Raw genomic sequence first — 27,437 nt, forward strand, 5'->3', positions numbered from 1 at the left:
CCAAAATTCAAACGCAACATTCCAATGTCGTGTAGGGACCTATTTTTAAACCGAAGAAACATGGCGGCGAGCAGACATATCGGGCTATTTAAAATGTTAAAAAAACTCTTTTTCCATTGATAATAATAATGTGAATGCGAAATTCGTGCGCCTCCAAGTGCTGCGAACCGAAAAAACCGTGTTGTGCGTAAATTCGAGTGAAATCCGGCGATTGTGGTGCCCGCTCTTGGCAATTTCAAATCTACGGGGTGTTTCGATGAATTAAGGCGGGTAAGACGAAAAGTCAAGGGTGTAGCGATCGCAGTGTTGACGTTTATCGCGTCAAATGTCTAGGTTAGGGGCGGTTTTTCCGCCACCGGTTTTTCGTTCCGGTGCGTGCCAATGGGGGAATAAACCATTCGGCGATTTTTTTCGCAAATGATTTTATCCCATTTCCAAATTCCATGTGTGACGAGTGTACCCCGTGTACGTGCGGAGCACGCCCACATGTGGTACACTCGCGGCAACAACACGTGGGCTAATGTGGGTTTTTGACTTTTCTTCGGCAATGAAATCATGAATTATTCATTGCGCGACTGATGGCCGTATATGGAGGCGATTATTCATGAAATCCAAGCCCAAGGAAAGCGAAAGTTCGGCCAAAAATTGGGCCCAGAGGGGCTCCCCCGTTTTGCTTCACGTCGCGCGCTCGCGAGTTATTTAGTTAAAGACAAGTAGACAAGGATAAGTTAAATTTGTTGAATAAAAATAACCGAGTAAACTATTCAAACCTGCCATCCGATGGGCTTAAAATAGCTGTCCCGTCTTGAGTTTATGTGCGCTCTTATCCTTTTCTATCGCGTCTCCGGACCCCCTTTCTGCTTTTTTCGATCATTCATTTTTAACACGGTCCATTGATTTTTTTTTCAGCAAAATGGTTGTCGGAGACCCGAGTATAAATAATATAATGAGCGGCATTGAGAATGCCGGCGGAGTTAAACAACACAATCACAAAAAGAAATTGAAACAGAGGTGAGTATGCCGTTTCACGGTGCGCTGCACAGCCCTTCCTTGGCAATTAAGACAATTGTACTCCGTGAATGACAGAGATTACGATGTTTTTGGCGATTTGGCACGGAAATTCATATTGGACAACCTCCAATTTTTAATAGCAGTTAATAACATTGCCACTTTCTATATTTTGCAGTTAGACGCCGACTTTAATTACCCTTTTTTAATTGTCTACGACATCTCGTGAGATGGAAATTTTGGTGGTATTGGAAGCTTTTGGGAGCGTTTTATTGGTTAAACAAATCGGGAAAATAGAGATTTGGCCAGCTGAACTGTGTTTAATACACATAAACATTGGATTTTTATTGTTTGATTCGGAACAGTTGCTGTAAAAATTCTTTTGTTTTGAAATGAAAGGAATTTAAATTCGGACGGACCGCAGACTAAACGCGGAGAATTCACTTGATGGGAAGTATTTTTCTTCAGTGTTATTAGAGCGTCTGGATTGCGACAGTTTTGTTTTTGCAACATTCGGGTGCAGTAAATTTCATCTTATATTACTGACATTTACAGCGTTATTACAGATTTTATGGTTCTTGTTTTGCTTTTTTAATGTAAGCGTACGTACTTGATAAAAAATTATTAAGCCAGTTAAACAGCATTTTTTTTATACATAAATATGATTTGTCTTCCTTTAAAACTTATTTGAGTTTTTTTTGTTATTCAGAAAATACAAAAAAATAAATACCTATTGAAAAATATAAATAAAAGTGCGAAGACCTATACTGGTATTTTATTTGACGAAACAGGTTTCTAGTTTCTTTTTTCTAAACAAAGCATTTGGGAACAGAACCGAAGACAATGACTTTTTTAAAAAGCTCTATTAAAATTCTTTAAAAATATCAGTTCTAAACTCTTTAAGGCTTTCGACTAAGTAAGAAAAAATTTCTGTATTTTTTTAAATATTGTGGTGTCCCAATATAAAAAAACACTAAAGTTATGTTTTTTCAAGTAGAACAGCCTATATTTTTTGCATTTTTGATGTAGCTTTTCACACTGACGTTTTAATAAATTGTTTATAAATTGTTATTGGTCGATTTTTAAAATAACTACATAAAAACTATGAATCCTAGAATCCTAGACTTTCACTACTTTAAAGAAGAGAGTTCAAACTTAAAGGATGTATTGTTTTTAGTTCACTGAAATTAAGAAGATAAAATAATGAAGAGGTTTGTTGAAAGTTGAATAACTTAAATATTTTAAATGTAAGTTAAATGGAAAACCCTATTTTTTATTTTTGCATCTGAAAGACCTTTAAACTATCTGTCTAAAAACAATAATAGTTAAGTGTCTCTTGCAAATTACTCAAAATGTATTTAATTTTAAACATTAAAAAAATTATTAAGTATTGTTTCAGTAGTTGAAAAGTGACATTTTTTGCTAATAGTAACTTTTTTATGGCGATATTTTTTTTCTAGGATTCTTATGGGCTGGTTTGAAGTTTGGTTGTAAAGTTGTGCCTAGGTTGTAGTTGTATAGCAGCAACCAATGACATTGCTATAACAGTAACGCCGGTTGTAACTCAACTTGAAATTAGGACCTTAGTTTTTGTTTGTATTTTTTTAAAAAAGCGTGTTCAAAAAATTGTGAAACGTTTATTGAAAAGTTACAACACTTATTTCTGATATACTGGTATATATCACAATATTTTTTAAATATGTAGTAGAAACGCAGTTATAATACAGGGTGTTTCACATAACTTTACGAGGCTTACGCCTTACGTTAAATAAACGTTAAATAAATTGATAAGCGCTGTATTTTATAAACTGTTGACTTTGGACAAAAACCCAGAATCAAGCCAATTTTGTTTTTAAGTGTGTATTCTGTAAGATTTTCCAACTCCAAAATTAATTATTCTATTCCTTTCGCTAAACAATCCAAGCGCGCTAGTCAAAATTCTTTATATTTTTCTTTAGATATAAAAAATAAACATTTTTTTATTTAATTTATGAAAACCCATGACAGTAGTTGTCAAACTAATCACCGTTTTATTAATAGCACAGTTAATAGTCATAAATTTTTGTTTTTTAGAAACAGTTATCATGTGTTTTATCAAGAAACGAAATGAATATGATTGTAATGTATCTATCTTAGTCACTAACTACCCAAAAACATTGTAATTTTTCGAAGGGGTGAACAAACTAGAGAAGGCCATCTAATTTTTCAAAATTTGTAATCAAGTTTCTTCCGGAATATTTATTCTTGGTGGCATTTTACAGGCGCAGGTCTCATAAAATTAAGTGAAACACCCTTTATAGTCAATATCTAATAAATTAATAATAAACAAGTAATGGACCTTTTTTAGATAAAGTATTAATTGAAAGAGATACAATGAACACAATACAATAAAGTGAAGAAATATTGAATATTAGATAATAATGCCAGTAAGATAAATGTCACTTTATCACTGTTTTTATAGATTGTTACGGAATTCAAATAGGGAGGTTAGGGAGGACACTATTCAATTAGACTTATGTGTGGATGTTTTTTTTTCTTTTTCCTTTTGATACAATTTCATTAAATGTTCATTTATTGTAAACAAATAGTATTTACTATTTAGCATTTGTATTAGGATCTGGAATAAGCTACTGTGCCAAAATATCTATATAGCGAACTAGATGTACAGCTGGCGCATTCGTAAACTGGCCCATAGTTAAAATTTACAATTTAACATATTTCTTCTGTTTCAAGTAGTTTTTTTTCTGGTAAATGTGGCCAGAATATGACCTCATGTCGTGCTTTCCGGGCGATTTTAGTAAACGTAATTCGGATTCGGAAGTGGAGTACGCACTTTTGAAAGTTGAAGCCAAAAGCCATTGACATTTGTCCGACTAAAAACAAATGCATCTACTGCGTATCAATCCTCGTAGTGAAATGCGCAGATTGTATTCCGACACTTGCACATTTATCCAAGTGCAGACAAACGTAATATAATTGTAAATTTGAATAACATTTTGTAAATTTATGTGGAGATCATCTGAGTAAACACAGTGTTTGTCCGCACATGTGTTTGATAATAATTCAAATGACAAGATTTTGTTTCCTTTATTTTTATGTCTTATCAGAATTTGTCGCAGCAGTTGTGAGAATAATGACTAAGACATACTTCCTATATTGTCATCAAATGACTAAATATTTACTGTTGTAATCATTCTAAAAATATTCTTCGGGAACATTTCAATTGCAAAACTTTACGTAAGCAAGGACCAAGGGTATTCTTAGCAGGCTTCACTCAAATGCATTCTGAAATTGTTTGTGGAAAGCGTGTTTGCCCAACCAAACAGGTCGAATAAATTATTGAGAACACAATCTGATTTTTTATTAATTCCACGAACCCAAAAACGGACCGCAGACTAAACGCTGGTTTTATGGATCTGCATTACTTGACACAGAATGAGAAAGTTGTAGGAAGTTCAGTTTGCCAAATTTTTTTATAAATAAAGCTTGATACGATACATACCGTTTGTTTCAATTTTCCGAGAAAAAGTCGAGTTAATTTTAGATTTATTAAGACCAACATTTCCATCAAGGTGTCGTACCATATTTGTACGGCTATTTATTGCAAAACATTTTTAAGGTTCGATATAATAAAGAAACTGGGTCAAGGCACGTTCGGCAAAGTGCAATTAGGAATAAACAAAGAGACTGGTCAAGAAGTAGCAATAAAAACAATCAAAAAATCCAAAATCGAATCGGAGGCCGACCTAGTCCGGATAAGGCGCGAAATTCAAATCATGTCTTCGGTGCAACATCCTAATATTATCCACATTTACGAAGGTAACACAATAGTTTATAAATAGTACTTTCGATTAATTGTCGTTGCAGTGTTTGAAAATAGGGAAAAAATGGTGCTAGTGATGGAATATGCGGCAGGGGGCGAGCTTTACGATTATTTGTCGGAGCGCAAGATTTTAGACGAGAACGAAGCCAGGCGAATATTTCGACAGATCGCCACTGCGTGTTACTATTGCCACAAACATAAAATTTGCCATAGGGATTTGAAACTGGAAAATATTCTTTTGGACGAAAACAATAATGCTAAGATTGCCGATTTCGGACTGTCAAATGTTTTTGACGATCAAAGACTGTTAAGCACTTTCTGTGGTTCCCCTCTATACGCTTCTCCCGAAATTGTCAAAGGGACGCCCTACCATGGACCAGAAGTCGACTGTTGGTCGTTAGGTGTACTTTTATATACTCTAGTCTACGGTGCCATGCCTTTTGATGGAAGCAATTTTAAACGTTTAGTTAGGCAAATTTCGCAAGGAGATTACTTCGAGCCAGCCAAACCCAGTCGTAAGAAATTGCCCAGAGAATATTGCAACAAGAGACTAATTTTGCGCTTTTAGCCGCCTCTCCTCTCATTAGGGAAATGTTAACCGTGAATCCTAAAAATAGAGCAGATATAGAAAAAATTTGTACCCACTGGTGGGTGAACGAGAATTACGACGTTAGCTGTTTAGAGATCTCAGAAGAATTAGCCAATCAAACTCCCGTAAGATTAGATTTGTTATTATCATTGGCTCCTCCGCCACCTCAGCTTGAAAGTGACAAACTTGTGGTTACTGGAGATGTAAGTAGTGCCAATTTTTGGGACTTTTGACTGATTTTTGACTCTTTAAGGTTGCTGAAGAGATGAAGACTGAAGTTGCACCGCCCACACGATCCCAATCTGTAGGTAGTTTAATGGAATTAACTCATCCCGCTGAACGAAGGATCAAAGAACTTTTAACCGAAGAAAAAGCTTCACCTAAACGTAAACTAGAAAATACTGTTAGTACGGATCGAGTCAAGGATGGCCTTAAGAGAAAGGATAAGATAATCAAAGAGAATACTGTTGCTGATATTACCCTCCACGGTGCAATTAAGGAAAATGCTTCTTTGGAAGATGCAAGTATGTCTGAGCCAATCCCATTGGATAAGAGTCTAACTCAAACAATAACACGTGACATGGACGTTGAAACAAACGAAGAACCAGTTGATCCGTCGTTACAAGGAGCCGCTTGTAGTGAGATAATCGAAGAGGCAAAGAAAACAACGGAAAAGAAGCCCAAAACAAAGAAAACTCTATCAACTAGTGTCAGCAATAAAGCATTGGAAGGCATAAATGAAATTCCTAGTCAAGAAAACGTAAACAATGTAGATAAAGAAAACAAGGACGTTGTTGCTCAACCTGAAAAAACCGAGAAACCGGAATCCAAAATCGCGAAGAAGAAAACAGTCAAGAAGAAGGTCTTAACCGATAAGAACGAAACAGTTAAGCCCAAAGAACCATCGCCACCCCCAGCCCCACCCGTCGAAGAAAAACCAAAAGAACCCGAAGAAAAACCCACCAAACCAATCGAACGGAGAAAATCGCGTATTTTCGAAGCGGCCGAAAAATTCCAAAACATGATTTCATCCCCCACCGAGTCCAAACCCACCCCCGTGGAAAAGCCAAAGAAAATCGTAATCCCCGGCGTCAGCGTTGACGGTTTCAAGAAGGAGTTTGAACGCAAAGCAAGCCTCACATCAACATCTCCCCCAAAACTGAAAGGCACCCCCTCGAAGAAAATCCTCATCGATCAACAAAAACCCCCCGAAGCTGACAAGGAGGAGCCCAAACCAGACCCCGAAACACCAAAGCCTGTGATCGACGATGAGCGCAAAGAGCGCGTGCGCAATGCCGTTAGTATTATCTCAAGTGCCTTAGACAAGGAAGGAGCGCGGAAATCAAAATCTCGGCCGTGTTGCGTCCGGAAGCCCCCGGTGCCGTTCGGGGTTGGCGGCCGCTCGGCTTCGGGCAACATCGGGCTGCTGGCGTCCCCCCTGTCGCCCCCATTGGGCCCCAAGCCGTTCGTCCGGCCCCAGTTTGATAGCAAAGCCGAGGTGAAGAAGGTGGAGGAGAAGCCGGAGGTTGAAGAGGAGAATAAGACCTCCTCGGCGGAGATTACGCTCAAATCGGCCACGTTGCCGAGGAGGAAGACCACCAAAGCGGAAATTCAGCTCAATTATCCCATGCCTAAGCCAGCTACCATGGAGTTTAAGACTGAAATGGCTCATAATGTGACGGCGCCGCCCAAGTTGGCGACGCAGAGGAGTGAGGTTGTGGTGCCGGTGACGGCGCCATCTGTCGGGAACTTAAGGTAATTAGTGGGAGAGGGGTGGCACTAACTTTTTCACAAGTGAGAAGTTTACGTTTGGGTCATTTCTTGTAATAAAATGCAATCTAACATTCGTTTACAGTATTCCATAATCATTTGAACACTAATTTCGCCTTTCACTGTGATGAAATTTATTATGTAAGTATCTGAGAGTCAAAAATTGGATTAATCTTTCGAGAGTCTTTGTTTATGCGGACTTTTTTTTGTTATTTATTTCATATTCCGATCTATGACAGTTCAACGTAGTTTTAAAGAAGTTATTGGCTTGAAGAACTTCACCTAAAGATTATGAGCCCTAACAACTAAATGCTGTAGTTAGTAGAAATTTAATGATATGGTGTAGAAGCCAAGGTAATGTGTTTGCTACAAAAACCAATTTTGCTTGCATTGAACGTACATATTTCATATTTAGAAAAAAATCTTAAATCCGAAAAGTAAATCTTGGCAAGTAAATGTTCCACCTGGCTAAGCCAGGATGCACTTCGATGTCATTGATTTCTAGACACTTGTTATTATTTATCAATAGATCTTGAAAAAATGATGGTTATAATTTAATTTTATAGAAAACAATTCAAGAAGAGCGAGAAATGTTACCAAGAGTTCCCAAAAATTTGTAAAAAAGCGAAAAAAAAATAATTTGCGGCATTTCTCATGAAACGAACGCAGAAATTTTGCAAAAAATGAGTCCATAAATCTGGACTAAGTTTTTATAAAGTGGAAAATTAAGTACATATTTTGTACACAGATTACACTGGTCTGCCACGAAATCCTTTAAAAAAAATTAGTCTGAATATGAAAAAATATGAAAACCCACTTTTAGTTTTTTGTTATCACATAGATTTTTTAATGATTTTTTAATTTGTCAAAACTTTTTTTGGAGTTACGCTACTTTAATAAATTATTTAAATCGTATCTGTACGGACATATAAAAATGATTTCAGTTGATGGGATGATAAAAAATTTGAGAACTACTCGGACATCATTCGAGCATTTTTTTTCTTATAAAGGTCTAAAGTATGGCCTTTCAAAAAAATTTTTTGGCTCTCATGACATAGGTGTACGGGAAATAGTCAAGAAGATCGTCAGAAGCAATGATACCACATTTTTCGTGGTACTTTAATAGAAAATCTGAAAAAACAATACAAAAAAAAAGATATTAATGTGTAACTAGAAACATTTTTTTAATAAATATAACATTTGTTGTAAATTATTGTCGCTATCATTGGATGATATTCATAAAAAGTAGTACTCGTACATGCTTAAAATTATAGATAATTATATATATTTTTAAGATGGGTGCTAAAAGTAATGCTCATCCAACGAGAAATCTTATAGGATATTCAAACAAAGAAAGTTAAAAATAAAAAATTAAAATTAAAAGAAAACAAAAAAACTATCAGAAATTCAACAAAAACAAAACATTTTCTTTCATAGCAAATAAACCAAATAGATAAACATTTTAAAGAGGGCTTTATTTATTTATCGGTATTTATAAAATTTTAAATTTTCACTTTGTAGTAATAAGTAGATGCTAAAACTTACGTAGTATTAGCATATGCTTAAAAATAGTAAAGAAATAAGTTTCTACTTACTGTGTTATGATGTGACAACTTCTTTTGCGTGAGAGAGTTTGATTTCACAATTATAAGAAAATTTCGATTTTATGTAATGAGCATAATAGAGACAGTTTAAATTTATCTGATACCACAATTCTTTTTATGAATGTCTCGTATGTAAATGTAAAAAAAGCATCAAGTAAATTCAATCTGAATATAAATCATTTCGATAAAACTGTAAAAAAAATTTTCAATTAAATTTCGTTCATTTTACAATTCTTATTTATTCTTTGTGGAATTAAATTGAATCCAAAAAATATCTTCAATTCTTCGTTCACTTTTGAAGTTTGCGAAATCCATGGCCGTTGGAAAAACTAGTTTTGTTTAAAAAAATTAGGTGGGATAGACTGTATCTCTTTCTTTTGTTCTACATTTATAGTTTGTTTGGTTCTTGTTTTAATTTATTACGTTCATTGTTTAGTTTTATTTATCTTTTTTATAGGTCTACGTTTTTATGTTTAGATCTGTTTTTGTCTGTCGCTTGTTGAGAACCCAGAATTACTAGATTAGCTTTGAACATTTGGTTATTAAAAATTTCTAAGGTCTTATTTTAAGTTTTCTTATTTTGTATACTTACCTGCATTGTTTTCAAATATTAATACTAACATTATGAAAAATATTTTATAAATATCAATTAGTCGAAATTTTATGATTTCTCGTGCGATCATTCGTTAAAAAAAGAAGCAATAGATTGCAAAAAGAATGTTTCCGTGTCTAGATTTTTTTTACATAAGGTGAACAAAACGGCATAGCAGTACTAAAAAAATGCCTAGGCGAGAAAAGAATTATTCTTTCTTCAAAGACCGTGATGGTCCGAACATTTAGTCGTTAGGGCTTGTGTTACTATCTTGTAATTATTTATTATTTGGTAGTTTTTTTGACATAATTTTTTTCCTTGTTTTTGTTGGATTGAAATATCCTTAGTTATTATTTTCGCTCGTTTTTCCAAAAACGCTTTAATTTTAGATCATCATCGCTGGAACCCGAATCGAAGGGCTCCCCCAAAGAGCGAATCATCCCGATTTCCTTCGAACAGCAAGACACAAAGGAGGCCGTCCAATCGCCCCCTACCAAACCACCAATGCCGCGACCTCTCCAAAGCCAAAAATCGACAACATCGCAAAGGTACAACCCACAATTCGGTCACAACTCATTAATTATTTTCCCCAGATCCAACAGCTTGTCACGACAGTCCACTCAAGACTCCGACACTGAAACAACATCCGGCGAACCGATTAAAAAATCCCCGAGAGAATACATCATCCCGATTGCGGTCGAAGGCGGTGGTTATGTGACCCCACGCGCTGGTAGCGTGGAACCGAGTGACACAGCGAGTACAACAAGCACCATGACAAACAAATCGAGGAACAAGTTTGGCAAAGCCAGGAGATTAAAGTAACGAAACGATCCCTTTTGCCCAACTTTGTAATAAATTGATTTAGCTCCTTGTTTAGTGATCGGGACTCGGAAGACGAGACCTCCTTCCCCAGCTTGTATCGCCACAGTTCGTTCGGGAAAGACAGCGACAATGAGGATTCGCGAAAGGATGCGTTCCATTTGCACAGGCTGAGGAGTACAAGACCGAAGAGGACCATTTTGGAGCACAACGATTCGCTCAGTTCTGGCGAGGAGGACGACGATGACGGGTTTGAGATTTTAACAGCCGAACACTTATTCTCCAATTTGTTATCAAGGGTACGCCACAAAACCGCAATTTTATTGTTTTTTTCTTATCATTAATGATATGTAGGTAAGGGATTTGACCCAGAAATTGAATGTTGAAGATGGGGGCAGGCCTGGATTCCCCAGCAGTCGGTTATTGAGCCATTTTGACCATGGCACCAACTTCTGGAATTTTCACAACCGGCTAGACCCCTTGTCCAGGTATGTAGCAGTGTTACCAACAGTTTGAAAATAATAATTTTGCAATCGCAAGCTCGCAATATAAGTATACGTGTGTAAGGGAAACTAAAACGTATAAGTAAGTTGCTTGTTCGATGGATTTACTGCAACCGTTTTGTAGTGTTGTTGCATTTCATCGAAATTAGTTTTGCACTTGTTTTTGCATGTATTCTCTCGCCCTGGTTAGATTTATTGTTCCAATGAAACATACCTTGAGCCAATAAAACAATTTTCTGTGGTTTATGCGGATTTTTGGCTTGTTTGTAGCAAAATGTAGCGTAAGAAATGTTCACATTTTCACAGGTCTTATTGTGGTATTAAAGAAGTTTTCCGTACACTAGTTGGCTAGAAATAAAAACAATTGCTGTTTAAGTCCTCTCACATCTGTGGACCGGCTTGAGATTGCCATTTCAATTTTTGGGAGAAAATAGTCTGAAAATTATGCCTATCAAATTACAGATAATTATTTGAAAAAATAAAAAATCAGAAATAATAAAAATCCACATCTCGACTGCTTTTATTATTACTTAATTAAAATATTGAAAGTATATCTGAAATACTTTGTAAATTATATTATGAACTTTTAGAAAACAGTCTTAAATTTAACTCAAAAAGATAATACTTTAAGAACTGATCCAATTCAACTTAAGGGTTTTTACTTAGATAAAATTTAATTTTTTGTCTGTTGTCGGGAATTTAACCATTGATTATGTACACTATTGGGACGTACTTTTCAATTCTGACGTTAAAATTTTGATATCAGGACGAATTTCCATTTCAGAGCTTGTGAAAAGTGTATATTTGTAGAATTTGGACATACTTTTGTACAAAATTAGCAAATTCTGGGCTCCTAATTTGTTTGGAAATTTTCTGTGGCATAATAACTAAAAAAATAATAAAATAATTTCATTTCGGTTCGAAATAGGTCGAATATACGAATATGCCTTAGAATTTACATGTAATAACTAATAATGGAAAAACTTTATCAACGTATAAATTTAATAAGAGTTATTAACTGATTCTGAAAACAACAGCAAAAAAATTCTGAGGCAATAGATTCATTACTAATGCTACTGATCTTCTTGAATTTGATATCAATTACAATTTACAATATCTTAATTTACTGAAACGTTTTTAAGAAAGTGCTGTAAAGTTTTAGAGAAAATATCATTTTTATGAAATTTTTTTTTTTCGAAAAAATACCACTTTAGCGGATTAAATAATGGCATTCTTCATTTATGTTACAGAGTAGAGAATTTTTTCAAAGAGTAATAAAATACACTTTTCATTACGTTTTAAAAATTCGTAATTTCTGTACATGTTGGCGAATAGGTAGAGAGCACCCTTTAAAGGCCATTTTTTAGGGTAACTCACCTTTTTTCGGCATTTGTAGTTTTGTTTAGCTATAAATCCAGTTTTTGAGAATTCTTCTGGTTGTGGTTTTATTTAAAAAACAATAAAAGGTTACAAGTAATACGTATGGATTATATCAATTATAGATACTGGTATGTCTTTTGAACTGTGCAAAAGTCTAGCAGTTAATGGACTTGTTTTTAAAATTATTATTTGCAGTTTAACACGAATAATTTTCAATCTGTTATCTCTTAGAAAGCCACTATCTCATGCCTTTCGGAGATACGAAAATTTAGTGATTTTGCTTTTGCACATGTATTTTGAAAATAATTTTTCAGGCATTCAACGTTGGGCCGGAGCCTGAGCCGCGAACGCAGCAACGAGACCTCAGCTACGCCTTGGCGCCGTAGCGTGAGTCGTGACTTAGCCTCAGATATCGAAAGTGTCTTCAAAGACCCAAACTCGACAGCGACGCGCCCCCGAGGTAAAATTTTCTAAATCGTATTTGGTAGTTTTGTGTTGTGACACGGAATTTTTCACTGTTCTCTGTAGAGAGATTTTTGTGCCCGTGTAGAATAGGGGATTTTTGCATACTCCTGTTTTTGTATTTTGTTTTTGTAATCTGTTAATTTTGTGTAATTTTTTTACAATAACTTTTTTTTAGTTGTAATTATGTATCGGCATATTTTGATGTATTGACTAATTCGTCCTAGCAGTATTGTGTAAGACACCACTAACAAGACAATTTTTTAATAAATATTTTTTGAAACTATCCTCACTTATTGATTTAGCGCGAGTCAAGGTAAGTTAATTGGGGAACTGACAAGTGGTGGAGGTTTTTGCACAATACTGTACAAACGTAGTGTAACCCACGTAGTGAAAACCCGAGGATGATACATCAGGATATGCCAGGGCAATGGGAAGCATGGCCGTGACAGTGTTGTGGTTGCAGCGCGAGTGCGTGTGACGGTGCATGTGCCCTGCGGACCAGCCACACAGAAGGGCACCCACTAACTGCCTGGCTACCTGCTGCAACACAGACTCGGTAGGCTGCATGCACTAATTCATCACCATTCTATCACCTAACACACACCCAATCATACGTTTTATCTCACACCAGAGTTCGTTCATTCATCGGGAATCAGTTGTGTTACCACGCATGTGCTACCCAATGCGTCGTTTTATTTTTGTTCACTAATTTTTTTCGTTTCGTGTTTTATTTCAAGCAGCCGCAGATGTTTTGTGCCAAAAAGTCACTAACTGAAACGGTAGGTAGTGTATTGTTGCTTTTGAACGACCGAATGACGCAAGTGCAAGTGTTTGATTACGATTCGTCGTTTCAGATAAAAAAGCGAAGAAAGAAAACCTTAATTTAGCAGATTTAGATCTTAAAAAAATTAAATTAAGCGATGAAGACGCTTTAGCTTTGTCGTACCTAACACCTGGCTTGTCACGACGGATTCAAAAACACTTACTGTCACAACTCGCGCCATCTGAAGCCCAAAAACTGCAACGGACCCTGTCCTCAAACGGAAGTAACAACTACGAAGACAACCACAAATTTGCACGCCGATCAGTTGACCGATTGTCTTCAACATTACCTCATCGCTACTCTGTAGAAAATAACTTAAACGAACCGAACTACAAATCGGGCCTTCCGGTGAAGCTTCGCGATGACAACAGATCGGCTAGTGTGGCCTATGATAATGACTTTGGCTACAAAAGACCCAAAGCGGTTCGTTCCGTCTCACTCAGAGAGCCCAAAAACTATTTGCCAAACAAAGACAAAAGTCCCGATTCGAGCCTTTCGGAAAGCTTGTCACGAAGCGACGTAACCGACAGCTACACCACGTCCCTATCACGTCCTTCCTCCTACTCGAAATATTCAGACTTGTCGAATAAATACTTAACACCAAAGACTGAAATTAAAAAACCGTCCTCAACGCCTCGAAGAATCTCGAGGTTTTTACGACCTGATTTCTTCGACCCACCCAAAGAAGAAAACGTGCTAGTCAAGGAAAAGAAAGAGCGGGAAATGGAAACGCAAAAGGTTTTGAAAGAGATTCGGGACAAAAGAAAGTGTCGACTGAATGCCAGGCGGGAAAGGTCCGCCTCACGTGAGAAAAGCACCGATTTCGAGGACGAGAAAAAGGATTCGAACAAATTGTCAACTCCTGACGAAGGTCCGAAAGAGACCAACCGCTTATTGAGCAAAGTTTCGAACAACATTAAAAACCTTGAAAATAACGTCAAGACGCTCCATGACTACGTCAATGTAACGGTCCCGAAAGACAACAAAGAAATCGAAGGAAATAAAGGAGTTCATGATTATGTCAACGTTAAAGTCACAAAGCCTGAAGAGCCCCCCGTTGTGAAAAAAACCCGAATTTCGAAACTTGTCCGCCCAAAAAGCTACCCGACCGAGAGTGTTATTGAAAAAGAGAAAGAGAAGAAGGTTTCACCGGAAAAAGAATCAAAAATTAGCCGGTTACGTAAAGGTTTCACGCGTCAAGGCTCAAAAGAACGGGACAAAACAAAAGAAGATAAAAACGAGACTAACAAAAGCATAAATGAGGAAGAAAAAGGCCACAAGAATAAGCTGCTTCAGTCGATTGAAAAGAAACTGGAGAAGTTCCGCTCGTCGTCGAAAGACCCCGAGGAGGCCAAAGCCCTGAAGGAGAAAAAATCCGGCGTTGAGAGCGCCATCAAGCGGCTCCGGGAGCAAAGTCTCCCCCGGAATTTGGACCACTGCACGGAGTCTGGCCTTATTAAAAGGGCCGTTTCGGTCGAAGACGTGTCAAATTTGAGTAAGCCGTTGCAAGCGTCGCGCAAAAGTGTGACAAAAATTTTGGGTTTGTTCAAAAAATACGAGGAACAAGAGAACAAAAAGAACGACAAAATCGTGAAAAAGAAAAAGTTCAAGGAGAGTCCGAATCGTGACGAAGCTGTGATTGAAACTAGTCAAGAGCCGAAAAAGCCCGAACGTCCCCGGTCCCTCCTCCTGGACAAAATGAAGCAGTTTCAACCCCCTGACAACAAAGCTAGCAAAGCGTCGCGCTTGCCAGTCAATTCATTTAGACGTAGTTTGAATTTAGAAGTCGATGTTCCTAAAAAAACCGAAGCGAAACGCAACAGCGAACCTCGCAGTGCAGCTGAAGAGAGTCGGGAGAATCGCAATTCGGTGGCGACCGACGATAGTTCGGCGCTGTTGTCGCCGGATGATAACGTGAGCGACTCGTGGTCGGTGTGCTCCGACTACCACAACCAGGACTTGCACTCGCCGGTGTCACCCAATGGGGTTTTGTGCTCCGGCGACGAGAGCGAGTCGGTGATTGACCGGATCCGACGCAAGAGTTTCTATACGAGGTTCAACGAGAAGAAACGAACTCGCAAGCCGAGTCTGACCCGGAATTACAAAGATCTCGACTTGTACAAAAACACGGATTATGGGTCTTTGGACCGTAGATCGAGTTATGACTATAAAGCGCCAACTCGTCGATCGTCGTACGTGTCGACTCTCCAGGATCCGGTCAAGCGGGATTATAAGAATTATGCTCGAAGTTCGTCGCTTTTGAACGACTATGTCAACGTCCCGAGTCGCTACCAGACTTACAACGCGAGGGTAAGTCGGCCAACTACGGTTTTCTCCGACGACGAAACGACTTTGGATGAGCTGCTTTCAGCTGCGAAATCTCGAAAGTAAGTTTGTGGGGTGGCAGGAGTTGGGTTTATTGTTTTTTGTAGGTACAGTACCCCGGTTCCATCCATAAATAGAGGCTCTGTTTCTCCCGTTAATGGACCTACGTCTTCCGTTAATTCCCCTGAACCTGTTTAAATTATTTCTCTCAAACAATGTGATCACTAGTATACAAAACGCAGACTCAAAGATTCATGTTAGAGTTAGAGCGTAGTCATATCAATTTTTCTGTTAAATTAAGGTTTTTAACTAACGAAAGTATTGCAGTCTTATTTATTTATTTACTAGAGAAATGTAGATACATAAAAGTGTATTATTTATATGTAAATGTTGTTTGCTTTTTTATTTATTGTTAGAAGATTAGTTCACTTCGAGTTTTTCTAGTAGGTATTTTGTAACTTATTATTTAACAAAAATTGGATTGAAAGCGTTATAAAACACTATTGTAGCAATTGTTCAAGTTTACATAATTTTAATTCAGTTGACTCTCTAAGACAAATGCATAAGATTAAGTTGAGTTCGTGTGAATTGTTAGAATTGTATGTTGAATTTGGTGATTTTATAAAAAATATATTTCAAAATTAACTAGTTTCTTTAACCCTTCCAGTGGCCCTTCACATAAAATCTGTTCCTTTCCTTCCTAAAGTAATATCTTCAATTTAATAAAAATCTCATTTTTTTCAAAATAAATAATCTTCATCATTATTAGATGATGTTTTTTCGGCATGTTTTAACAAAATTTCGCTCGGAAAACGAGCTAAATTACTCTTAAACATCTCTGAAACGTTAAATCCATTTATAATTTCACAAAATAAGTGAGTTATTTTATTAAAAACAAGAGAAATCTACTAAAAAAGCTTAAACTCAAAGCTCCTGGACCTGTTCCAGCGAAATTATGGCAACGAGTTAGTTTTTAGTAGAAAATTAAAACTTAAGTAAAAACAAAAGTAGGTAACGGTTTTTTATTCTTCATTGGTAATCATTTGAGCACAACTTCGACAGAAAAGTGACAATTTTGAAGTATTATTTACGCAGTTTCGCCAAAAAAAAGTTTTTCATTTATAAAACAAACTGATTAATCCAGCGAAATAGATAAAAAAACGTCATTTTCAGTGTCAACATTGCAATTACAGGGTAATTTCGAAAAATAAGTTTAAGTTTTTTCGTTCAAAGTAAGATAGTTTTTGAGGCAATTGAGTAATTTTTCAACTTGTTCTAATGTAGTTTTGCGGAAAAAGTAACTTTCTTGATTACAAAACGAGATAAATCAATCTTCAACACGCCAAGAGAACATCAATTGCGATATAATTTGGTAATTTTTGACGAAATTTTGCAAAATAAATGATGTTCTCACTCAAAACAAAATAAAAAAACGACAAAGGTCATAACGTAATTTTTGATGGCCTGTTGTAAAATTATGCGAAATATGTCAATTTTTGGTTGAAAATCGTTCTACAACCTTCAAACATAAGTCCTAACATAGTTTTTAAATTTCTTAGATAATTAATTTCTCTCTATCTTTTAGTTTAAAAATTTGCTTTAGTGTTTAAAAAAAAACACAAATAATGATTTTAAACTAATTACCTGTGTGGTTTTTGCCGTTTTTAAGAATACTTTATAAATGAATTAGTTTCTTATTACTCATAAAATGAGCTAAATTAAGTGAAGTAGATAAAAATTACACCTTACTTGGATTTTTTTGCAGTACTATGCAAGAATTTTCACAAAATTAGTAAGTTTTTAGTTAAAAATACTGCTTAATTACGTGATTTTCTGGATTTTTTGGAACTGCCTGTTTGACTTTATTCCACCATAATTGATTTGATGATTTTTTAAAGTATTTACCAGTTGCTCTTATTTCCAAAACTTGGGATTCCCCGGTCTTTTTCCGCAACACTGATCGATTCAAACCCCCATTTCAAGTTGTTTTGGCCAATTACGATTTCCTTGGCGCCATCTAGCCCTCTGCAAAACCCGTACCACCCGGTACCAACCCACCTTGACATAATTCACTCACCCTGACCTATTATTGATCACAACTGTTTTGAAATGGGTGCAAAAGTGTGCAAACCGTGTAAAAAGCGCAAAGCCAACACCTTCCAAGGGGGCTCCATCCTCGACCGGGTCATCAGCCAAGCCTCAAACCAAGACCAGTGCCTCCTTTACAAATTAGCAAATTACAAGAAAGGTAAACCACGGTCCACACCTTCCTTTGTCTCATGTGACTCCTAGGCGGCGAACTGATCGACGCGTACAACCAAGGGGGCCAAGCCGAGGTGGAAAAATTAATACGCGAGCAATTCGGCCAGTTGATGTACCAGGAAGGCAAAGGCCAGATAATCAACCGCTCGGAGTATCTCAGGTGGAAATTTCGCGACCACGAGCAGGTCATTCTCCCAATCGAGGCCTCCTTGAGCCGATACGACCCCCTGGCCAAGTGGAACGACCACGAGGCGTGCTGGCAGATGCAGTTCAGGGGGTCTTTAGGCGAGTCTTTGCTGCACGTCCTCATAATTTGCGACACGAAAATTCACACAAGACTGGCGCGGACTCTGATCAAGTGTTTCCCGAAGCTGGCCCTCGACGTTGTCGAGGGCGAGGAGTATCTAGGGGCGAGTGCTTTGCACCTAGCGATCGCTTACAACAACAATGAGCTAGTCCAGGACTTGGTCGAAGCTGGTGCTAACGTGAACCAGCGCGCCATTGGGAGCTTTTTCCTCCCGAGGGACCAACAACGCCAAAAACCCGCAAAACACACCGACTACGAGGGGCTCGCCTACTTGGGGGAATACCCTCTGGCCTGGGCCGCGTGTTGCGCCAACGAAAGCGTCTACAATCTGTTGCTGGACAGTGGGGCGCACCCCGACTATCAGGACAATTTTGGAAACATGATCTTGCACATGGTGGTGGTTTGCGACAAGTTGGACATGTTCGGCTACGCCTTGAGACACCCGAAACTACCGGCAAGCAACGGAATTGTGAATAAAGCAGGTAGTCCAGTCTAATTAGGCAAATCGGTGGAAAAAAGATCATAGAGAATTGGGTTTTTTTTAAACGCTTTCTTTACACTTCGTTAGACATACAGGGTGGTCCAGCCCAGACTTTATTAATAAACTTAGAGACTTGATATTTTATGGTTGTTATTTATATTCTCGTACGCATTTCAGGAAAATATTTTTGATTATACAGAGTGTCTCAAAAAACCCAACTGAAGTGATCGTAACTAAAACGGCTACCTATTGCCAGTAAGTGTTACGTTTCCATAACATTATAAATTATGACTGGGATGTAAATATAACTTTATCAGCATCATTTAAAGTAGCAATTACCTAACATTTACCAATATATGTTACTTTATTGGGAAGTGATTAAATAGTTACTGTAAACGACCTTAAAGTTAATACAATTTTAAAGTTTCAATAGAAGGTAACCGCAACTAAGTGTTGTTACTATTATGTTACTTGAAAGTCATTGCCACAAAGTGACAGTTTTAGGAGTTTTAGTGACTCTTGGGGAACTTGCTATATTCCCATAAAGTTGTGTCACTTATAACTAATAATTGTAGTGCCAACAACGTCCCTGCTACTTGTAAAATATAACTTTATTGTGTAGAGTAACTATTTGGTATTTATTACCACAGCTCTGCTGGATTTTTCTATAATATTATTTATACTATCGGAATTAATTTTTTGGACGTTTCATAGTTTAATGTAAATCCTTTTATTTTATGAACAATTTCACTTGTGTTAGTCTTATAACAATAACTCTTTGGACCTGTTGATACCCAGTTCTTACCTAATTCATCGGTCCAATCTCCCAATAGACATCCCGTTTTAACAGTGTTTTTAGCATTATCTATATATACAATGCTATCTGTATCATAATATATTACACTTTCTCTTAATCTGTCTAACATTTCGTACACATTTTGTACAATCTTAGCCTTGCATTTGCAGTTGCAAAAGCAGCTATGAATATATTGGTACTGAAATCATTTTCTACATAGCAACCTTTATACTTGTAATCAATTTGTAACATATTTTCGTTTAATTCATTGATATGTGTATTATAAGTCTATCATCTAATAAAATTTCGTAAAATTTTTTAACATCTATAACATACTCTGTTGCTCCCATATTTTGTCTCTGACCAAATTTACTCCATAAGTTTACTAAACAAGGTTTTGCTACTGCCCTCTTACCAGGATTGTTTTCTATTTCACCTAGTTCTATATCTAGTTTTTCTTTTACCACTTTTCTATATTCATCTTCTTTTCATCTCACCCTCGGGGACTTTTCATATACTGCGTGGAATTTTTAACTGGAATAAATTCCCGAAACAGTTCAACTTTTCTTTTTCTTTTTCAGTAGCATGAATTTCTAACATTTTGCAACATTTCTAGTGATTTGCCTACTTTCAACTTATAAAAATTGGTTTTCATTTTTTTATCGCGTAGGTTTTGAAAATATTCAGAAAACAAAGAGTGCATTGTATTCCTTTACATGAGGTGACACTTGACATACCGTTACATTTGAAAAAAAAATAGGTGGCTGGGCATTTTTGAAAACAGATAAACAAAAACCGCATGCACCAAATGATGTGCAAAGAAAATCAAAAATCGACCTGTTTCAAGATTTTTTACAAAAATTACTTATATCCAAGTTACAAATTTTATTTTAGTAAATAATTCCACACTGCTTTAATTTTTTATAACTTGGGCATTGCCAATATTTAGAAAACAAATAGTGCGTTGTACCGCTTTCGAAGTGCTCTTTTACACGACATATCGTTACGTTTGAAAAAAAACAGTTGGGAGGTGGCTGTGCAGTTTTGATAGCAGATAAACAAAAACTATATCCACCAAATGATGGGCAATAAAAAACAAAAAGCGACCTGTTCCTGGAATTTTTACAAAATTTGCCTAAATCCAAGTTATGTATTTTATTCTAGTTCAAAATTCCACACTGTATGTTAAAAAATTCCAAATCTCAAAGGATTTTTCCACCGATCGCCTTATTTTTGTCTAATTCAACTGGGCAAAGGTCTAACTCCCCTAACGCTGGCTTGTAAGCTGGGTCGGGCTGAGGTTTTCCGCGAAATGTTGGAGCTTTCAGCCAAGGAGTTTTGGAGGTATAGTAACATCACCTGCTCGGCGTATTTTTTGAACGCTTTGGATACGCTGCTACCGGACGGGCGCACAAGTAATTATTTGCACGAATTTGACCGCAATAAACCCACAATTTTAGACTGGAATTCGGCCCTTTTCATTATTTTAAACGGAACCAAGGAAGAGCATTTAGCCATGCTTGACGGTGGGATTATCCAACGACTGTTGGAGGAAAAATGGAAAACATTCGCACGGAACCAATTTTTGAAACGGCTTCTTATCCTCGTTGTGCATTTGTTGTTTCTGTCTTTGGCGGTTTACTTGCGACCAGACGACCCAGACGAGTCTCTTCTCACCTGGTCTGATGATGTTACACTGATAGCTAGGTAACAAACCGCTGGTTTAATCACTCTTGACTAAACCATCCCCAGATATGTGTGTGAAGTGGGCACGATTTTGGGCGTCCTCAGTTATCTGGTTTTGCAACAAGGGGACGAAATCCGTAATCAGGGACTTACTGCGTTCTTGAAACAACAAGTAATAATCTAATTCCGGTGAAACTTAAATTTTATTTAAAATTTCAGCTGAATTCACCCCCGAAATTAATTTTCCTCATTTCGAATTTCCTAATTTTGGCGTGCATTCCATGCAGGTTGTATGGCGATAAGGAAACCGAGGAGGCTATTCTGTGTTTTGCGGTACCTGGGTCTTGGTTTCTTCTCATGTTTTTTGCAGGGTACAGCTTTCTGTATTACCGACTTTCTTTGATTTGTAGTTTTAGGGCCGTTCGTTTGACTGGTCCTTTTGTCACAATGATTTACAGCATGATTACCGGCGATATGTTGACTTTTGGCATCATTTACACCGTTTTCTTATTTGGTTTTTCGCAGTCGTTCTATTTCCTGTATAAGGGATTCCCCGGGGTCAAAACTTCCTTATACAACACGTACATGTCGACTTGGATGGCCTTATTCCAAATTACTTTGGGCAATTATGAAGTACTTTACCGAAATTTTATACCCAGTGTCATAAAAATTGCAACACCAAGAAGGAATATAAAAGTATGGATACGCTTAAATATTTTCAGAACGGTTTAACAGAAAACCTTGAAATTTGGGGAACAGTTAAAAGTATTTAAATTCTATCATCTGAGAGCTTTATCAAATTTTTATCGTCATTTATTTTAAAAATTCAAAGCTAACTTGATTTTTATTAAATGGGACGAAGGGTCAAATTTAATCATTTTTAAAAGAGCATTTTTTTCTGAATTCAATGATGTAACATGATACCCACTTTTACTTTTATTATGATGTAAAAAAATAAAAATTCAAAAATTTTCTGGAATAGTAAAACTAAGTTAGCTTTGAAAATACTGTTATTAGCGATATCTGTCACACGTATATTATCAAAAATTAAACTTAGGTGCAATAATTAGTTTAATAATGGTACATTTAAGTAAAACTGAGCGAAAAAAATTCTCATGTTGGTTTATCATGAAGACTGAAAGCTAAAAAGCTAGTGGAAATCAGTTTGAACATCGTTTGTAGCATAAAATCAAGTATTCCGTGTTTAAAATTTCTTAATTAAAACGTGTTCTTTTTTAGTTAAAAGTGTTATTTTAACAATTATTTTTAACTTTTACTTATTTTTTGGCTAATGAGCTAACGATAGATAAAGACAACATTTCCAAGGCTAATAAAATTTTACATTTTTCAAAATTTTCGATTTTTTTTAAGTTTTGATTAAATTAAGGTATGCATGTGTTATACCATAGAACTCAGAAAAAATGCTCTTCTCAAAAATATAAAATTTGACCCTTGTTGCTATTTAAAAAAAATCAAGTTAGCCTTGTATCCGAAGAACAACTGGAGATAGAAATTTAATAAACATCTGAAACGATACAATTCACATATTTTTAAGCATATACGAAATTTTAATAAGATTTGATGAATAGTTTTTATAATATTTAACTGTATCCATACTTTTTAGCGACACTGTATATTAAAAAAAACTAGGCATGATATTTTAGTTATCAGGAGTAAGCAGTAAACAAAATCAGTATAAATTATCTCTTGGTAAAAGAAAATTTTTTTTGTAAATTAGTTCTTGGTGTTGCAATTTTAATGAAAGTGAGTATATTTTGATTAATTCTGGAATTGTAGTATTCTGAGTTGAGTGCCACCACATACCCAGCGGTCAGCAAAACAGTCTTTGCCATCTTCATGGTGTTCGTCCCAATTTTGCTGCTCAACATGTTAATCGCCATGATGGGCAACACTTACGCCCATGTAATCGAGCAAAGCGAGAAAGAATGGGTCAAACAATGGGCAAAAATCGTCATCGCCCTGGAACGGGCAATCCCACAATCCGACGCCCAACATTACTTACAAGAGTACAGTATTTCGCTGGGGCCCAGTGAACAGGACCCCAGTACCGAAAAACGCGGAGTTTTGGTCATAAAATCAAAGAGTAAAACGCGGGCAAAACAACGAAAAGGGGCCGTGGCCAATTGGAAGGTAATTATCCCCAAATTAAGGGTTGTGGTAATGTTTTTTGTAGCGGGTGGGCAAAGTAACGATAAACGCGCTCAAAAAACGCGGCTTAACCGGTGAAGAAATGCGCTGCTTGATGTGGGGCCGCGAGTCTATTAATACACCGGTCAAAACAAAGAAGCCTGTGAAGGACCCACTGCTGGACCCGCAAGGGCCGAATTTAACGGGTGGCTTCGGCGATGCTTTAACCACTGCTTTGGATGTGATGACGTTCACGCACGATTTGGATATTGTGGGGGCTTCCCAGGGCCTGAATTTGGCCACGAACCCTAAACCCGTCCCTCCCACAACAACAGCGAGTGCCGTGACTGTGAATAACCAGATAAATTCGGCTCTGAACGCGCAGCAAAAGGCCGTAGCTGGGGCTGGAGTTGGTGCTTTGGCTATGATAGGCACAGTGACCCAACTCACCGACTCTCAAGGCTACATTATGCAAAACAGTGTGAAAAAAGAAGAAAAAATTGTCGCAACTTTGGAGGACCCTTTCAGGGAACTTGTCATAAACGCTAATGACAGTAACTGCGACCCGGAAAAATTAAAAATGCTTGCGCTATCGGCCGCCAATTTGAAAGACGTTGAAGAGTTATCGGTGGCCAAGCCACAAACGAAAAGTGTTAAGAGTCTAGCGGGGATTTTCGCCGGGACTGAGACTTTTGTGAGGAAAGTTGAAGAAACAATAAAGAAGAAATATGCGGCTTTGGATCCAAGTGATAGTGAAGGTTTTGGCGGTAATTGTCTCAAAAAATTTTGGATCAAACGGTCAAAATGTGTTTTAGAACCTCCACTATTAGGGAAAATATCCAGGACTAGAAGGGCCAAATCGGCAAACTTGCGCAACTCTTCAGCGCGATCTAAAGCTTCAGATAAGAAAAAACTGGTCGCGGGGTCACAGTCAAGCTCCACTGATACGGTCAATAACGAAATTAATGAAAAGAATATCGAAAATTCTGACTTAGACTATGCCGAAGAGAGGATCAAGCTGGTGAAAGAGTCGTTAAAGCAGGTGGTTGACGTTGCGCAAATTCGGCCGATTAACATCGATGTGGCCCTCGAGGAGCAAGTGTAAGCCCCCACTTTTTTACTTGAAATTACTTCAAATTACAATAATTACCCGAACGAGTGATTAAATGTGAAATGAAGTGCAAATGAAGTGAAATGAACAGCAACGAATTATTACTGCTTCTATTACTATAAAAGAAAAATAATAAGCAAAATGGTTTCTTTGCAGTTGAGTGTTGTTTCTAAATTAAACTATTATTTTAAGAGTCAGTTATTACCTTATTTTAAATATTTGTAGCTGACTTTTAGCGTGTTAAATTTTGAAGGTTTAATTTTTTTATGAAAAAACTTAAGTTCATGAAAAAATAACTTATTTTCGGCTTATGGGTAACGCTTAACAAAGCTAGGCTTATAAATATGAGTGAAGTTCAAATAAATCGAGCTGCACCGTGATATTTTATCTGTTAGTTAATTTAATCCTTTAGTTATCAAAAGTTTTCAAGTACCTGAAAATGTTGCGTATTTTTTTTAATTTTTGCTATTAAGAGTACAATAGTTCGACGAATTTAAAATTACTGAATACTTGCTTAAGTTTTTAACTATAAACTAGTTCAACATAGTATAAGCGCATGAACGCAAAATTTGAAATTTGATTTTTAATAAAAGTAATAAACAAAATGCTTTCTTTACAATTGGAAGTTGCTCCTAAATTGGATCGTTATTTTAAGTAATTGTAACCATGTTAAAAAGTCGATTAATTTATTCTTCTATTAAAAAAATTTACGTCCAAATCGCATGAAAAAAATACGGTTACTTTCTGAGGACCTTGGCAACAATATACACAAATTAGAAAAAAGTTAGTTCATTTAAAACTGAAATGAAAAAACTTTATTTTTTTTTGTAATTTATTTTATTTAATTCAAAAATACTGTACCAAATTTTTTGTTAATTTTTTTATGGGTCTTGTATATGACTTATTCGCATACTGTATTTTTTCATGCCATTTGAACGTTAGATTTTTCCATAAAAGAATTAAAATTATTACGCTGTTTACCTCGTTATAACTTGGTAACAAATATTTAAATCCAGATAAAAACTGGTCTGTGAGGTAACAAGTTCATCTAAGAACAACTTCTAATTGTAAAAAAAGATTCTGTTTATTATTTTTCTTAAAGCGCTGCTATGAACGTTTATTTGGTTAACTGATAAATCTACCAAATTACTTTCAAAATATTCTCAATTTTTAAGCGACAACAAGATCGGGAAATCTTTGTACGATACCGAAGTATTTTATTTCGTTAAAAATGTTTTTTTTAAACAAACGAACTCATTTTTTCATTATACAAATAAAGAATCTCATAGATCCGTTTTCAAAATGTGCATTTTTAATGTTAAGTGCTATTTAAGCGGCACCCAAGCCGTACGGTTTATTCAGACAATTTTAAGCTGCACTTATTTCCAGTACAGTTCGATTTACGCACTTAAGCTGAGCTTTTAGTTTAAGCCACACCGGTGCAGTTAGGCCTAAGTACATACACAATATGTGAAACATAAATTCAAAAAAAGTTAGTCCTGTTTCCTAAAAGAATAAAATGCACAACATATATTTTTTTAACAATGCAAGTTTTTTCATAATACAAAATGATTTTTTCTAACGGAGTTCGCTGTAGAATTTTTTATTTATGGCCTGATTCCAAAAATTAAACAAAATTAATTAAATGGCTTATAATGTAGTATAAGCTGATGCTTTTAAAATTTTTCTAATACTGATTTAATTTACGAACAACGTCCAATTGCTGAGACAAGATTGTGTATTATTTCTTAAAAAATATTTTTTTCACTTGAAATTTCGTTTGTATGATTTGATTTTTTAAGATCATGAAAAATCGCTCTCTTTAGGTCGGTCACAATTTCGGAAACGATGCGAGTGCAGGGCTCCGGGGACGGGGCCGAAGTCCAGTCATCCAACGTCAAACCAAAGCGCAAAAAACGGAGCAAAACAGCCAAAAACAACAAGTAATCCCTGCTTGAGTAACGAGCGTTTTGTAACAGTTTTTTAGGGTTGCGCCCGCGGTTGAACCGAGACCTTGTCGGTCAGCTAACGACCACTTCGATTCCGACGATTCTGAATCACCTGACCCTTTAGAACCTTGGAGTACAAAAAAAATCGCAAATATGAACAAAATTCTAGCTTGGGAGAACGACCAAGACAGCATGTAATCTTTCAAACCTGTCAAATAAATTCTATTTTTTTGCCTGTTCAAAATTCCTGTGTTTTATTGCAAAAATGGCACCCGTTATGGGGGTTGGGGCCCTTGCCTTCATGAAGGAGCAGTTTGAGAAGGATTTGAAACATTTTAAAGTTTACGATACGTACACTCCGGACTTTAATAGTGAGTTTTGGGGTTTTGGGCGGTTTTTGAGTGACTCCTTGCAGAAACTTTACTGACGAGTAAGTTTTACTCAAAATATGAGGGTCAGAATAGTGATGATGTGGCGGACCCCATACTTATGGAAAAAATCAAGAAAGTTAAATATGGCACACCGAGGGACAGGCATCCCTGGCCCTCCACAGAAAACCAATGGTTTAATTAATTATGACCAAGTTTATCGTTACTTGGGTGTGTTGTAGTTATGGGTGGTTCCATGAACCCCTAGTACCCATCGTTTGGGATGATAACAGATACTACCACCCCCGCAAATCATCAGATTTTATCAGACACGAGTTACAATTAAAAATGGATGAATCAGCCTTACCTAAAGTGAAATTTGCTGGAATTCCCTTCAAAGTCCAGTGATCCAAAATGTGTGCTCCCACCCAAAAAGTCACCTAAAACACTCCCTGAATTATCAAGAAACGTAATTCAAATAAAAATAACTCACTTTTTGTAATGTAGGGACGCATTTTTGTGTTTTTAATGCACATTTTAGGTTAAAAAAATCAAATTTGAAAAATTGCACTGGCGCCCTCTGGACGCAAATTCCCACAACTAACTATTCTAACCCCAAAAATGTTGC

The 27,437-nt window shown here is 36.5% G+C and overlaps 3 protein-coding genes and 1 long non-coding RNA gene across 8 annotated transcripts; 3 read left to right on the plus strand and 1 right to left on the minus strand.

Annotated features, from left to right (window-relative positions):
• Positions 1-8: 8 nt before the first annotated feature.
• Nuak (Nuak family kinase) lies at positions 9-16,342 on the plus strand. 4 transcript variants are annotated; one of them, XM_015983269.2, is made up of 14 exons: positions 9-270; positions 910-1,011; positions 4,628-4,827; positions 4,876-5,346; positions 5,400-5,623; positions 5,674-7,175; positions 9,776-9,934; positions 9,980-10,204; positions 10,252-10,504; positions 10,560-10,693; positions 10,746-10,790; positions 12,403-12,548; positions 13,408-15,763; positions 15,809-16,342. In XM_015983269.2, exons 2-14 carry the CDS (start codon positions 914-916, stop codon positions 15,897-15,899), a joined length of 5,904 nt encoding a protein of 1,967 aa, XP_015838755.1. In that variant the 5' UTR covers positions 9-270; positions 910-913; the 3' UTR covers positions 15,900-16,342. The 4 variants fall into 4 exon arrangements, with proteins under 4 accessions (XP_015838755.1, XP_015838756.1, XP_008197717.1 ...); XM_015983270.2 differs by having other exon boundaries at positions 10,264-10,504; XM_064355015.1 differs by lacking the exon at positions 9-270 and adding an exon at positions 349-371.
• Positions 16,343-17,613: 1,271 nt separating this feature from the next.
• Positions 17,614-26,639, plus strand: iav (inactive). 2 transcript variants are annotated; one of them, XM_064355016.1, is made up of 12 exons: positions 17,615-17,949; positions 17,994-18,752; positions 20,804-20,962; positions 21,008-21,254; positions 21,300-21,405; positions 21,453-21,604; positions 21,650-21,866; positions 23,031-23,384; positions 23,428-24,148; positions 24,197-24,482; positions 26,319-26,435; positions 26,480-26,639. In XM_064355016.1, the coding sequence occupies exons 1-12, from the start codon at positions 17,811-17,813 to the stop codon at positions 26,637-26,639; spliced, it is 3,417 nt and encodes a 1,138-aa protein (XP_064211086.1). In that variant the 5' UTR covers positions 17,615-17,810. The 2 variants fall into 2 exon arrangements, with proteins under 2 accessions (XP_015838710.1, XP_064211086.1); XM_015983224.2 differs by having other exon boundaries at positions 17,614-17,949; positions 21,453-21,866.
• LOC135265462 (uncharacterized) lies at positions 21,667-27,407 on the minus strand. The gene is made up of 3 exons (XR_010333141.1): positions 27,303-27,407; positions 27,177-27,249; positions 21,667-21,770 (listed from the first exon to the last, which is right to left on the minus strand). It is a non-coding gene; the product is annotated as an uncharacterized LOC135265462 (long non-coding RNA).
• Positions 26,619-27,315, plus strand: LOC103314198 (hypothetical protein). Its single transcript, XM_008199498.3, has 3 exons — positions 26,619-26,812; positions 26,857-27,004; positions 27,052-27,315. Exons 1-3 carry the CDS (start codon positions 26,707-26,709, stop codon positions 27,215-27,217), a joined length of 420 nt encoding a protein of 139 aa, XP_008197720.1. The 5' UTR covers positions 26,619-26,706; the 3' UTR covers positions 27,218-27,315.
• Positions 27,408-27,437: the final 30 nt, after the last annotated feature.

The sequence above is a fragment of the Tribolium castaneum genome, chromosome 2 (genome assembly GCF_031307605.1).
Source record: "Tribolium castaneum strain GA2 chromosome 2, icTriCast1.1, whole genome shotgun sequence".
NCBI lineage: Eukaryota > Metazoa > Arthropoda > Insecta > Coleoptera > Tenebrionidae > Tribolium > Tribolium castaneum.

Coding starts and splice junctions, on each gene's coding strand:
- Nuak (XM_015983269.2), top strand. CDS start 914: ATGGTTGTCGGAGACCCGAGTATAAATAATATAATGAGCGGCATTGAG. Junction 9,935..9,979: donor AAATCGACAACATCGCAAAG/GTACAACCCACA, acceptor TATTTTCCCCAG/ATCCAACAGCTTGTCACGAC. Junction 10,505..10,559: donor TCTCCAATTTGTTATCAAGG/GTACGCCACAAA, acceptor AATGATATGTAG/GTAAGGGATTTGACCCAGAA.
- LOC103314198 (XM_008199498.3), top strand. CDS start 26,707: ATGGCACCCGTTATGGGGGTTGGGGCCCTTGCCTTCATGAAGGAGCAG. Junction 26,813..26,856: donor GTACACTCCGGACTTTAATA/GTGAGTTTTGGG, acceptor GACTCCTTGCAG/AAACTTTACTGACGAGTAAG. Junction 27,005..27,051: donor CCCTCCACAGAAAACCAATG/GTTTAATTAATT, acceptor GGTGTGTTGTAG/TTATGGGTGGTTCCATGAAC.
- iav (XM_015983224.2), top strand. CDS start 17,811: ATGGGTGCAAAAGTGTGCAAACCGTGTAAAAAGCGCAAAGCCAACACC. Junction 17,950..17,993: donor ATTAGCAAATTACAAGAAAG/GTAAACCACGGT, acceptor TGTGACTCCTAG/GCGGCGAACTGATCGACGCG. Junction 24,483..26,318: donor GTGGCCCTCGAGGAGCAAGT/GTAAGCCCCCAC, acceptor CGCTCTCTTTAG/GTCGGTCACAATTTCGGAAA.